The sequence below is a fragment of the Tupaia chinensis genome, unplaced genomic scaffold, assembly GCF_000334495.1.
Source record: "Tupaia chinensis unplaced genomic scaffold, TupChi_1.0 Scaffold000634_1, whole genome shotgun sequence".
Lineage (NCBI taxonomy): Eukaryota > Metazoa > Chordata > Mammalia > Scandentia > Tupaiidae > Tupaia > Tupaia belangeri.
The window spans coordinates 5,214,774-5,229,530 of record NW_006160154.1 but is presented as its reverse complement, the minus strand read 5'-3'; the positions used below and the strand labels follow the sequence as shown (position 1 = coordinate 5,229,530).

Below are 14,757 nucleotides of genomic sequence, written 5' to 3'. Positions count from 1 at the left end.
AGCCATCCACTTCTCTCCACTACCGTTATTGCTTTACTAGACCAAGAAGAAGCCAACCAACTGCACTCCAACACTCATCTTCGCCAGGCTGTGATATTTAAATCAACTAGATCATATGGCTCCTTGTTTAAAACCTGTCAATGGCTTCCACCACACTTATGCCCCCCAAAGACCCACTTATTCCAAAAGGCCTAGAAAGGTCTGATCTCTCTGTCCTTGTCAAATTAAGGCAATCTTTGTCTCATAAGTCCACTTCCAGGCCCTACCCACGTATGTCTTCTTTCACTGGAACTCCTCTCTTACCCTATGCTGTTCCTACAATCTGAAACTCTTCTCTGTTCTTTCCTTTCTTTTTTAAAAATATATTTATTCTATTAGAGACAGAGATGGGGAGACACACCCACAACAGAGTATACTCACCAAGATCTCAGCGAGCATTGGGAGTTTTGTCCAAATTTAGGTTAATGTAAACAATGCATGTCATTGGGATTTATATCATGTAAAAGACCAAAGTTTATAATAAAAGGTTGTAGTTTAAGCTAATATGACTCAAAAATTCTATGGGCAGAGAGGTATGCCAAGTTTTATTTCTATATATGCACTGTTATTTCTTTTCTTTTCTTCCTTATTTATTTATTTTTTGGAGAGGTTTTTTCACTATAGGGCACGTGCGCTCGCCAGACAGACAGAGAGAGACATAGAGACAGAAAGCGAGAAATTATCCCCCAGGGGGGATGGTCACGCCACAATCCCTTCTCCTCCATTCTCCTCTCGGGATCTTGGGCACTCATGCACATGCACCCGGCGTGAGTTTTAAGCCACCGTGTTTGGGACGCGAACTGCAGTCGACTACGTGGGAGTCCAGTGACATAGCCATTACGCTAACTGCTGGTTCCCTGCACTGTTATTTCTGTAGTAAATAAAATATGCTTGATCTTATAGTAGCACATTTATTAAAGCGTATAAACTAGACATCTCCAAAAATGTTAAAAGACTCTGTTGCTAAATTAGTGCCAATATACAAGTATCTGTATGGTACTTTTTCTTCTTAAAAGATGGGGAAGTAGGGCCCACAGGTGTCATGCTGGTGAAGAGGCTGGATTTCCACATGACCAATCACAGTTTGAGGCCCAGACCCAGAGTCTTGAAAATTGCTGGGCACATGTGCATGCATGCCCAAACCCTGAGAAGAGAAGGGATTGTAGTGCGGCCATCCCTCTGGTGGTGATTTCTCTTTCCTTCCCTCTGTCTCTTTCCGACTCTCTCTGACAAGCTCATACACCCTATGGCAAAAACCTAAAAAAAGAAAAGAAAAAAAAAAAGATGATGAGGAAATGGGTTCCACGGCATGGACTCTAGAGAATCAAGAACATTTTTTTTTTAGGACTCTTCCTCTGCTGATAAGTAGATTTTATATTCTGTCACCTCCCTCTTAAATTTCATCAAGAAAAATACAAAAATTTCCTCTGTAAAAATCAAAATGGATTTTAAATTCTTTTGTTAATAATCACGTTCCACACCAAGGAAAGTTACTCAACTATGCAGACTGGATATACGGTCCAACGCCAAGGCTCTTAATGAGTTTCAGTCCCTAAAAGGTGACATCCTTGGTTTTAACCTAGAATCACTTTTTCAGATCAAAGGCTAAGAGCTGCAGGCAGACCATGAGAATAAGCATAAGGTTGTGATGGTTGGAAGAAATCTGATTTGCTGAGTTGCTTGAGTGGAAAAATTTATTTTGTAACTTGAAATGAATCATCACAAACTCCATTAGCAAAAGAGTGCTTTGAAAAATCTATCCAAAACCATGCAAAAGTAAGCAAAGCAAAATCCTTGGAGGTGTTCTAGGGAATGAACAACATGCCCACAACTTCTCAAAAATATTTTTTTCAGTAATTACGTTGTCCTGCCCAAAGAGAACAGTGGTAATATGTACCTATCTCCTTGGGTGGTGGAGACAGAATTTTCTAGGAAGACGCATTATCTTTGTGGCGTAATGCACATAGTATCACATGAAAAAACGAAGCTATTCTAGGGACAGTAGTTCCTGGGCAAGCAAGACTCCTTCTGTGTGTGGGCGAATGTCTCCGGGATGGCTTCAGGCAGTACTTGGGAGGCAGGGGTAGAGGGAGACTTGAAGAAGCTCTTTTTATTAGACCAGAGTTCCCATGCTCTAAAAGAGTCCAAATTTGTCTCAAATTGATGCCATATTTTGGGGCTGGGAGGTGGTGTGGTAGTTAAGAGTGTTGGACTCCCACATGGCCACTGTGGTTCGAGTCCTGGACCTGGAAACTTGCTTTCTCACTTTACCTCTCTCACTCTGTTCTTCTCTGGTCAAACTGAAATAAAGTTAAATACAATAATTCTTTAAAAAATTGATGCCATGTTTCTATCCTCTTTGGAGTAAAGTGGATATATCCTAAATGGCAATAAAGAGTGTGATTAAAAACTCACTTGTATTTCAGACAGTAAATCAGCACACATAACCAAGTAATCTAATCAGGTGACATAGCCCACACCCCTCAAACTTGCAATCTTTCTTTCCTTTCTTTTTCTTTTTCTTTTTTTTCTCTTTCTGAGAGTTTTCATTATAGGGCACATGTGCTTTCCAACAAGACAGAGAGACAGAAAGTGAGAAATTACCCCCCAGGGGGATGCCCACCCTGCAATCCCTTCTCCTCCATTCTCTTCTTGGGATCTTGGGCATGCGTGCACACATGCCCGGTATGAATTTAAGCCACTGGTTCTGGGACTTGAACTGTGGTCAACTACATAGGAGTCCAGCGACATAGCCATTACACCAACTGCTGGTCCCAAACTTGCAATCTTTCTTGATTTCCACTGCTGATTTCCTACCACCCACACCCCTCCAAAACAAAACAAAACAAAAAACATAAAAACCATACTCTTGCCAAATTTTTGTGCTTCTGCAGAGGGATCTTATCACAGGCAAATGTTATGAGGTAGCTCTCCTACCTCCAATTATTCGCTGAGAAGAATTCCCCTCAGAGGCTAGTGATTTGAACCTCATTGCTTCTTCTCCCTCTTTTGCAGTCATTACCACCTCTCCTTGCTGTAGCTGTCTCAGTGTGGGTGTATGGAGGTGTGGCCCACCACATAGGGGACGCTGGAAGTGTGGGGAGGAATGTTTGGATTTATTGTTGCTGCAAGGATAGGAAAAGGAGGTCTCTTAGCCCGCTGGAGCTGCCATAATACAATGCCACAGACTGGGTTTGTGGGTGGCTTATAAACAGCAGATGTTTATTTCTCATAGCTCTGGAGGCTGAGAAGTCCAAGATCAAGGTGCCTGCAGATTCAGTGTCCTGAGAGGGGCCGTTCCTCATGAAGGGTACCTTCTCACTGTGCCCTCACGCTGTGGAGGGACAAATGAGCTCTCTGGAGACCCTCTTATAAAGTCACTAATCTCAGTCGTGAGGGTTCCACCCTCTTGACTTAGTCACCTCCTAAAGGCTCCATCACCTAAAACCATTACCTTGGAGATTAGGCTTCAATATATGGATTAAGTCTACTATGGGAAGTAACTATATTTACTTGCCAATGCCAGGGATGCTCAGTATGCTGAAAGCTCATCGGAGTCTGACCTAGCCCAGAGTCTAGGTCCTCTCACTGTAATTCTTCCTGCGGCCTCTTCACATCTCACGTGGGTACAACTGCACTACCACTGCCTGGCCACAAGTCCTGCTTTCTTAATCTCACGGTCAAAGCCCTATGCAACTTCATCTCCCTTCTCAAACTCTTTGCCTCTTCCACCTTTCAAGTGCCGATCTGCTCTGTTTTCCACACCTGCCCCAAACCTCCCCACTTTGTTGGGCTGCACCTTCCATTGGACTTCATGGCTAAACCTAAATGTTAACTCCTCCAGGAAGCCATTAATAATCCCAAATGAAAGGCATCTCTGGTATCAGATATTTTATTTGTATTTTACTTGAGACAGTTATTTTCTACCTCAGACTACAGTTACTCATGTGCAAACTGAATCTCTTGAATAATACCAGACTTCGAAGTCTTCCCAGGTGAGACCCGTATTGATATATTTACTAATCACCTGGGGAATCTGACACAGTGTCTCAAAACATGAATGAATAAGTTTAATGTGCAATAATGTAATAAGTGCACTCTGCATGAATTGTGGGAATTTAGAAATCAATTCTAAAATGTTCATTCAATTTCTTAGAGGAAGTCAACTAATGAACAAGACCACCTACGTCCATCTGTTGTTCAGTCAATACACTTAAGAATTGCAATTGATTTCACTTTTTTTTTTTTTTTTTTTTTTTGCTATAGGGCACGTGTACTCACCAGACAGACAGAGACAGAGAGATAGAAAGCGAGAAATCACCTCCCAGAGGGGATGGCCATGCCACAATCCCTTCTCCTCCATTCTCCTCTTGGGATCTTGGGCACGCACGCACATGCACCTGTCATGAGTTTAAGCCACCAGGTCCAGGACTCGAACCGCGGTCGACTACGTGGGAGTCCAGCGACATAGTCATTACAGTAACTGCTGGCCCCGATTTCACTTTAAACAGTTTCCCTTGATAGGTTCTTGTTTGCCACCCAACTAAAAGAAAACCCCAAGGCTGAGGGCTTAGTACATACAATAAAATAATGACATTGACAATGATGGCAATAATAATAAAAACAAGAATAAAATCCTCCTCCTAGCTGGCTACTTAGGTAAATGGCCAAATCTGGGAGAAACAGACAAGGGTGGCAGAACCTAACTTAAAATCCGGTTGCTGGTATCTGTTAGGTAAATTAGTACCTGCTGGGAGTCTACTCTCTTTGAAACTACATTAGCTGGATGAATGGATTTCCATGGAATTTTTGGACAAACTACGGCCATTTCATTATAAACTATAAGCCACAAACTCAAAGCACTAACTCCAAGATTAGAAAGCCAATATCTCTACTGCAGAGGGTCCACATTAGCTTCTTTAGAAGGAGGCAGGTAAATAACCATCCTGTAAAAACTTCCGAGAATTCAAAGGCCAGCACTTTTGAGCTGGGAACAGAGAACAATGTCTAGATAAGAAGGGGAAGGGGTCCAGATGTAGTGTGTGTGGCCAGTCCACGCCAGTCACGGTCTCGCCTCGGCTCAGGTACAAGAGGACACTTGCCCAAATACCCTTAGTCACATTTCTTCCCATCACTATTCCAAGAGGACTCTTGCCCAAATACCCTTATACTCCTTAGTCACATTTCTTCCCATCACTATTCCATCTCTCCCCCAAACATCTCTGGAACAAAACCACATTCGACACTCTTAAACTTACAAACCTTCACTTATAAGAACCATTTTAAAACAAACGAAAACCACTATGAGGAAAGATGACTCATAGGAAAGTTTTTAAGTTTAAAGAAAATGATTTCACGGGAATGTTCTCTTTTGGGGGGGGAGGGGGCTGGAAGTAGAACATTTTATTCTCTGATCTGAAGACTTAGGGACCCTCGAAGAAAAAGGAGTTTGGATGAAATTGAAAGAATAGGTCCCAATAAATTGGCTGTGCATGCGCTTTCTCTAGCTGTCAGTATTTAATAGGTTAAAGAATATCAGTGAGGATGAATCACTTCTGTTTGAAGCATAAAACACACTGACACAGAAACAAAGAAGCTTGGAAACTTTATATTCTCTGGTTCTTTGAACAATAAGAGGCCTTGTCTAGTCAACATTTGGAGTAATTTTTCCCAGGGGGATTATTACTATTTGAGAGGGATGAAAGAGTAGCATTCTCATGAGACGTTTTTCCTTTTCTTAGACTAAAGATGCATCTCTTTATGAAGCTATGTTATAGAGTAACAAGTGAGAACCAGCACAAGTCCGCACAGTTCTTAGACATCCTCTGCTAGCTCCAGAGAAAGACTAAAGCCAATCTGAGAATTAGCCCTCAAAGTAAAACCTCCTAAGTATACCTGAAGGAAAGGAGATTCAGAAAGGAGACTAGAAATAAGAATAAACTCTTACGAGATTAAAGTTACTTTGTGTATCGGCATAGGAGGCTTGGAAAATGAAAGTGCAAGGAGTTAACGGGGAATTTCAAACTCACAGACAACATTGCTGAACATTTCATTAGCGTGCAGTGCTCTTCTTCCAGATCCTGACTCAAACGGTTATAAAACCTGAGTTTACAATTCCCAGCATTTAAACTAACCATTCAACTGGGAAGGAAATGGGTTCTCCAAGTCAACACCGGTGAAACCTACAAGCTGTAAACCTGGGACTCGCTCTCATTAGATTTTAGGTATGTTTTTCCTCTCAAATTTGTCCCTGTGATCTCTCATTCTGCGGAACTGGAAAAAACAAATCGTGAACACACTGGCACCAGAGGGGCTGCAAAGCTCCTTGCTGACAGTTGAAATCATGAAGTCGTTACCATGCTCCAGCGCTTTCATGGGAAACCAGAAGAGGATGAGGGAGTGGACCAAGGCGTTGATGCAGTGACCCCAGAAAACCTAAGGGAAAACAAACCGAGGGAGTCAGCAGCTGCCCAGTACTCCTGGTCTCTGTGCAACAAACCCGGCATTGTGAGGGATCCTGGCAGGGCTGTGCCGTTCCCTGAGTAGCATGTTATTCTTATGTTGAACAAACCATAAAAACCTGAAACAACTATTTCCTCATTTTTACATACAAACAAGTGGACTATCTCTAGACAATATGACTTTAATACAAAGACACAGAGAAATATTTAAATATGTGCAGACTAACGCACGATCAAGTCATATTTGAAAAATGAATGATGATCAGTGTTCTTTAAGCACCAGAGGAGAAATGACAAGATTTCACAATCCTCCAGAAAAAGGATCTTAGGTCAAAATGGCTAACAAGAAATTAAAACTGTGTACTTTTTTGAAAGCGTTAAAAAAACATTTTACATGTACTGTTGACCGTTGACGGTGTGGAGGTTAGGGGTGTTGGCTCCCCACATCATCAAAAAGCAAAGTATAACTTTTGACTCCTTCAAATCTTTACCATTAATAGCCCACTGTTAACTAGAAGTCTTATTGATAAACAGTTGATTGACACATATCTTGGCTGTTACGTACGTGGGGTTGTTGAAAAAATCATGATGCAATTTTGCATAGAAAAAAATACACCATGACTTTTCCGACAACCCAATATTTGAGGAGACTTCCAAAATTGTGGAAAATGGGTGGCACAAGAGTAAAACACAACACACTGCTGGCTGACCACGTGAGAAGGTTCTAGGTTCACATCCAGAGAACTTCCTGAGAATGCCTGGCATGTGTGTATCCATGGCCCAGAGCTGGCTGAGGCTAGGAGAGTGTCAGTACTATCTCTGTGTCTCCTTGTGTCTCTCTTGCTCAGAAAAGTGATCGATGAAAAAAAATTTGTGAGAAAAATGGAATTAAAGTCCGACTTTATTTTGGTACAAAAAATTGTGAAAATTATGCATAATTCTTAATATGCATTTTCTATGAACTTTATGAGGATTCCTCATATATTGTATTCTTACAACAAAATGAACCAATAAAAAGAAAATGTTAAAAGATGATAAGGGGGGGCCAGCAGATGGCGTGGTGTGTGCTTGGGTCCCAGATCTGGTGGCTTGCTTTCTCATTGCCCCTTATTTCTTTCTCTGGTCAAATTAATAATAATAAAAAATGACTTTTCCAGCAAACCAATATATTTCGAGTATCACATGTACTATATTTTCAATATATTTCCTGAAAAATATCTGCATAGTAAGTGGACCCATGAAGTTTAAACCTGTGTTGTTCAAAATCAGCTACAAATGCTTACATGGTATTCCCTTTTGTTTTATTTATTTTTTTAGATTTTTGCCATAGGGCACATGGGCTTGCCAGAGAGGGACAGAGCGGGGAGAAGTGAGAAATCATCCCCCCTGGGGAAGGCCATGCTGCAATCCCATCTCTTCCATTCTCGTCTTGGGATTTAGAACACACATGCAAATGTTCTGGCATGATTTTCGAGATGCTGGGTAGGGGACTTGAACTGTGGTTGGCCATGTGGGAGTCCAGCATCTTAACCACTATGCCACCTACTGGCCACTGCTTTACTTCTTAAAATTCTTCTCATTCAACCTTTTCTTTAGTTTTTAGGATTTTTTTTAGTATCATGTACATTTAAAATTTCTCTTTATTTTAATGATTGAAATGTCAACCAAAAGAACACAGTTTAGTTTATTCTATAGTTTAATTAATACATTTCAGTCATCTTTAAAACCACTGAGATGATAGAACTATCAAATCCAGATTAAAATTTTTTCTTTTTTGATGGAGATTTTTGCTATAGGACATGTGCGCTCTCCAGAGAGACAGTCTAGAGACTGAGCTACGGAAAGTAAGAAATCACCTCTCCAGGGGGATGGCCATACCACAATCCCTTCTGCATTCTCAAATTGGGATTTGGGGCACGTATACACACATGCCTGGCATGAGTTTCAAGCTGCTAGGTCCACGACTTGAACTGTGGTCATACATGTGGGAGTCTAGCACTTTAACCACTCTGCCACCTGTTGGTCCCAAAGCCAGATTGAATTTTTGTAAAAACTAAAGTTGTTTTGGGAATTGTCATAGAGTTTGAATCCAAGTAGTAGTGGGACAACAACAAAAAGGGAAAATGTTACTATAAAGCAACGGGATTTTTTTTTTCTCATTTTAAATATTCATTTTACTCCATCCTTTCCTTGATGTCTCTACAAACAAAGTGCCTCAAAATAAGTCTCAAGGAATCCTCAGCTCTACCACCTTTGGCAGGGCTCCATTCCCTAATTATTTTCCATTTCAAATGACCTTTGGATTCAGACTACAGAAAACAGATGTGACTTATGTAAATAATGGAGAGAAAATGGGTCATAGTTTCCCATGAATAGAATCACACTAAAGGGCTGATAAAATTAGTCACCTAAATCTCTTTGAGTATTGGCACATAGTGGAATTAATGGATGCCCTTCCATTTTCTCCCAGCCTTGTATGTGCCTGTTAAACGTTAGGCAGCTGTGAAGGACAACTCTCAGTGAGATCTGGCTTGGTAAGCGTTTAGAGATTGTTCTGGTATGGAGGCCTGCAATGCCTGACTCCCTGGGCCATCTCTACTAAGGCCCTAGTAGCTACTCCACAGATCACGAATGCAACCACTGCACCGTACTGTAACTGGACTGGGGGATGAACTTCTGTTTGAACTTTCTAGTCCCCTTCTGCACAAAAGCCTAGGGCAGAAACAGCTCTGCAGCTGTGCCTCCATCTGCTTCCTCTGCAGGCTGGTCACACCTACCTAAAAGCTTGGCCATTTTTAGCCCTGACTGGCAGGCTGTCCATACGTGGATCCCTTTACCACCCAACTCAGCTGCTGCCTAGGTCCTCTCAAGATTGCCTATACCTGTGGTCTGGATGCTTTCTTTCTTTCTTTCTTTTTTTTCTTTTGTTTTGATTCTCCAGTCTGAAGGAAAAAAATGACTGAAAAGAAGCATTTCCTTTACGATGAAAAATGCAGCAATGAGGAGGCAAGCTCTCAGCCAGCCTCAAAGCAGGGCTATAGGAAAGTGTAGGGGGAGTCTCTGAGGGCTCATCCTAAAGAAACTGCAGCCATGGATGCCGCTGCCCACCCTGATACCAGAGCAGTCAACCAAGCAGAACTTAGATATGCACCCCATGCAATGTGGGGATGTCATTTCAAAAGCCGTCTCTAATTCCCTGGGTTCACTGTGGGGTGTGTGTGTGTGTGTGTGTGTGGCAGGGAGAGGTACATGGTCTCACTGCTTCTCACTTGTGTCTAGAGCTGAATGACAAAAGGCAGGGCTACGTCTCCTCGAGGTGACACATTCTGTTTACCTTTGTGTTGAAGCCTTCTGCATTCTGTGTGATTTTGTAGAGTTGTGGAAACTTGAGCATGCTCTCCTGGGTGCAAGACCTCTCGAAGATTCCCAGAGTGAAGGGCGGCAATGCAGTGAAAATCTGGAGAGAGCACAAAGAACCATTAAGAGCAACCCTCCCAACTCACACAGCTTCAGGGTTTCGGTTCTATGAACGATGACTTAATTTCCAGTCAAGTCTGAACCTGAGAAGCAAGGATTCAAAACTCCCCAGACACCCTCCAAACAAAGAAAATAACTAAAGACCATTTAAAACAGCTCATCAGTATAAAATAAATTCATCGAATAGTAAAAACATCATCACAAATACTTAGTCAAAACATCGTGTTAACAACTGCCTTTGTAAGGGATGGTCAGCTCTGTGAGGTGTGCTGTTTTCTGTTAGGGCTAGCTGGTACACGACTTTACAGCTTCTCATCCTGATTTCTACACTAACATTTCAGGAAGCACAATACACTTCAGCCCTTGTTTTCATTCAACAGACATTTACTGTGAATGACTTATGGGACAGATAAGATGACAGGCACTAGGAAAGTAGAGATGTAAGAACGGAAGAAGAAAGGAGTGAAGGCAGGTGTCTGCCCTCTAGGAACTTCTGGTTGTCTGCTTGATGGCTAGAAGGGGTGCCTATTAGACATTCGGGAGCTGCGCACACTTCCTTAGCGTACAACCTCAACGCCACCGCTTAGCATCAGTGCAGATGATGTGCAGATCAGTGATTTGATGCGTGCTTTTTATACTGCTGCCTTTTCCCTCTTCCTGGACTTTCTCCTCCCTGCTATCAAGGCAAGAATGGAGGCAGTGGAGGATCAGATATACAGATAAATATACACAACCCAGAGCTCTGTAACATTATTCATGGGAGAGAAGATGGGAAAGAGAAGAGAGAATCATAGAAGGAGCCTTGTACCAAAGACCCCCCCCCCCTTCTTGTTGGATCCTGCACAGTACCAGCCTTGCAGGTCCAGACAAGATGACGGGGTGTGGGTGAAGGAGGCTGGGGCACATCAGCTAGCAGGTGTGGGGAGGACGTCTGAGGCGCCCACGATGATGGCTGGCTGAGGGCACGGTGCAGGGCCAGGACGGATAGGGGCCAGACTTCCTTCCATGACAATGAGTTCTTGGACAGACAGTGTCTCCTGAGACTTCGAAGCTTTGACTTTTACCTGTACTCTCTAGGTGTAGGATATGCTCACATCTGTGTGTGAGAAAGTTAAAGCCGAGTGTGGAAGAGTATGAATAAACACATCACTCCACCTGGGCTAGATGTGGCCTGTGGGTCATTCTCCTACTTGGTTCTGAGTATGGTTCAGAGACAGGGTCGCTGCTTAGCATTGGCATCTGATCGAATCCAGACTCGTGAAGCCAGTAAGCTCTCAAGCCTGTGGGAACTGGATGCAAGCCGCTAAGAGAATTGACTTCACATCAGTTATGTTGAAGCTGAGTATCTAGCCAGACAAGCCTTTTCCAAGTCTGTTAGGATCAAGCACTCAGAGATACAGTAAGCAAGGCCAGTAAAATGCTCATGGTCTGACTTTAGCTTAGAGCAGATGGAAAGCAGCCCTGGGATTTCAATGAGCTACAAAGGTTTCAAGGAGAAATTGATCGATTGAGAGAGCTTGGGCTCTCTTCCCTCTCAATAACAAAAGTTGTCTGCTTTATGGCTAGAAGGGGTGCCTATCAATCATTTTTGAAGCTGCATACACTTTCCTATTCTACAACCTCAACTCCACTGCTTAGCCTCAATGCAGAAATGTGAGTTTATGCATACGATTTCTGCCCCTACCTTTTTCTTTTCCTGTTTCACTTGACTTTCTTCTCCCACCGACTTCAAATCCTAACCCCCACCCTTCATCACCAGGCTAATAGCCCACTACCCTACCCTACCCTCTTTCACCCTGCTTATACCACACTGCACACAATACGCAGACTGGTTGGGCATCATGACTTGTTTTAGAAAAAGAGGACATTATACACATTTTTCTTCATCATAGCTTCCTTGCTAAACAATACATCATGGAAAGCCTTCTAAGCACCTTGGGTTTGACACTAACGTAATCTTTTTATGGCTCACATTGTAATTCATGGTTTGGATGTCCCTGTCACTTCAGCCATCCACTTACTGACAGTCATTCGCTTGGTTCCCAATCTCTGTGACCACAAACATTATGTGATAACCATCTGTAATGTAATATAACATATATACGTGTTCTTTTATTCCTATGGAAGGGAGCCAAGCAATAGGGTTGCTAGGTGAAAGAGAACATGTGTACAGGCTGGGTAATGGTGCGGTGGTAACCAAAAAGGACTCATGTAAGGAAGGTCCTGGGCTCACGTCCCTGCCCTCCCTGAGCATGTTGAGTGCATATGTGCCCAGCGGCCAGCCCAGGGGTGCTGTCTATCTAATGGGGGGAAAATGAATAAACTTTAAGTAAAAGTACATTCATTTTTAATTTTACTAGATGCAGCTTGTTTGCTCTCATAAAAAGTTCCAATCATTTACTCTCCTCTCGCTAAGGATAACAGTAATCTTTGTTTTTCTGCTTCTCTATCAGCAATTGTTATATTGGTCTATTAGTATTCTCCATACTAAAAAATTAAAGATATTAACTCTTACTTTAAAAAATTTCCATAATTACCAGTGCATTGAACATGTGCTCATTTATTTGTTAACCATTTGGATTTGCAACTCTGTGAAATGTCTAGTCAGGTTCTTCCTCCATTTCCTATCCATGGTTTACCCCTTTTATAAGATTTATTTTTTAACAGATATCTTTTTTTCATTTTTAAATGGTCAAGAATAGCTTTTGAGTGTCCAATTGGGGTTACAGAAGTTTCCTTTTCCTAGAACTTAGTTGTAATTTTAAGACATGTCTTGTAGATCCTTACAGTTTTATTTTTTAGATTTGTCTTTAATATATGTATAATTTATTTTTCTGAATGGCATTAGATAGAAGTCCCCCCCTTTTTTTCCAGATAAAGAGCCAGTTGCAAGATCAGAATTTTAATCCAAACTTTCCTTACTAAATTGAAAAATCACCTTAATGTTTACCAAATTCTCACGTATTACAGATCTAGAATCTAGAAGTGGGAGCTAGTTCCAGAATCTCTGATTTATTTATCTAGTGCTATATCTTAAACATATTGATTTAATTAAGGAGGTGTTACAGTATATATGCTGATACGTTAGTAAAGATATACCTGCTTTTATGATCTTTTTTGAACATGCTTTGCATATTTATCAAGTACTTGTTAATTCCATTTATGCTTTAATATAATTTTATGTAACTCCTCTCTTCCCCTTCCCCACAATCACCTATGGGATTCTATTTGGAATCATATAAATGTACCTATTAATTGTTGAAAAGTTGATTCTTTCATGATACTATGTCTTCCCATATAAGAAAACAGTATACCTGCCCATTTGTTCAAATCAATATATGTAATATATTGAGAAAAGCCATGACTTATTTTTCTATGCAAAATGTGTCATGACTTTCCCAATGAACCAATGTAATTCTTTACAAGAATTTGCTGCAGGGCAGGTATACTTACTAGAGAGAGACAGAAGGAGAGTGAGAGAGAATGAGTAAGATAGCACCTCCCATGGGCATGGTCACAATGCAACCTTTCTCTTCCATTTCTTCCTCTTTTCAGGATTTTGATCATGATGCACACCTTCTCTGCATGTTTTTCAAGTCTCTAGTTTCTGGACTCAAACCACAAAGTTGGCTATGTGAGAGCTAGCCATTTTAATCACCAAGCCCTGGGCTGGCCCTGCAATTTATAACTTTAATTACTATTTTGAAAGGAATTATTATTGTCTTTGCATTTCTAGGTATCCTTGCAAGAGTACCAAAAAAAAAAAAGAAAAGAAAGGTATTGAATTTTAAGTATTCATAATTTATCTGGTCACCTTATCAAAATCTCTCTTTGTTTAAAAGAATTATTTTATTCAACTTTTATTTATTTATTCAAATTTGACCAGAGAGGGACAGAATGAAAAAGCAAGAGAAGGAAAGTAAGAAAGCAAGCCACCAGGTCTGGGACTTGAACCATGGCCGGCCATGTGGGAGTCCAGCATCCTTAACCACCATCCCACCTGCTGGTCCCTCAAATTCTCTTTTAACTCTAGTATTTCTCTACTGGTATCTTATGGGTTTTCTAGATACACAATCAAACAAGGGGACTTCAAAAAGTTTGTGGGAAAAAAAGAGTATAGTGTGAGTTTATTATGGCATAACAAATTTGAAACCCATAAATAAGTCTTTCATAATATGCATTTTCCATGAACTTTTTGAAGACCCAGCATATGAACATATTTACTTGACCATATTTTTACGAGCATATTTGAAGAACCACGGTATTTGAAGTACTGCATCAAATTCTTCATTGTATCTACTCATAGGACCGTGTTTTTTCTTCTTTATTTCTTTGGTATGGAAATATTTAGAAAGTTTTTCTTTTTTTAATTATTCTAAACCTCTTGTAGTGCTGAACTAAATCCCACTTGGCCAAATACTTCATTTTTAAAATGTATTGTTGAACTACATTTACTGATATTTTATTTGGATTTTTTTACATTTAAGTTTATAAGTGAGGTTGGTCCATAGTTTTCTTCTTCAAATTTCAATGAATTAATAGCACGATTAATGTTCTGATACAGTTTAAATAACATTAGAGATACTGCTTCACTAAAAATTATATACCATTTAGCGAAATCCACCTGCTCTCTTGATAGTTTTTCTCCCTGGTGACCTTTTTAGTCTCATTCTTCTCCAACGTAATATAGAAATTTGACTATGGATATAATGAGAATCTAATGGGACACTTCATTCATTATTTTGGGAGATGCTGTCAGCTTTCATACTATTTCAAGTGC

The 14,757-nt window shown here is 40.9% G+C and overlaps 1 protein-coding gene across 3 annotated transcripts in view; it reads right to left on the bottom strand.

Annotated features, from left to right (window-relative positions):
• ATP8A2 (ATPase phospholipid transporting 8A2) overlaps positions 1 to 14,757 on the bottom strand; it is a 693,132-nt gene that overhangs the window by 219,862 nt on the left and 458,513 nt on the right. For all 3 annotated transcript variants that reach the window (XM_006159534.2, XM_006159533.1, XM_006159536.2), the window contains exons 29-30: positions 9,835 to 9,957; positions 6,396 to 6,474 (exon numbers count right to left, since the gene is read on the bottom strand). In XM_006159534.2, the coding sequence (XP_006159596.1) occupies positions 6,396 to 6,474; positions 9,835 to 9,957 (202 nt within the window). The remainder of the gene's footprint in view (positions 1 to 6,395; positions 6,475 to 9,834; positions 9,958 to 14,757) is intronic.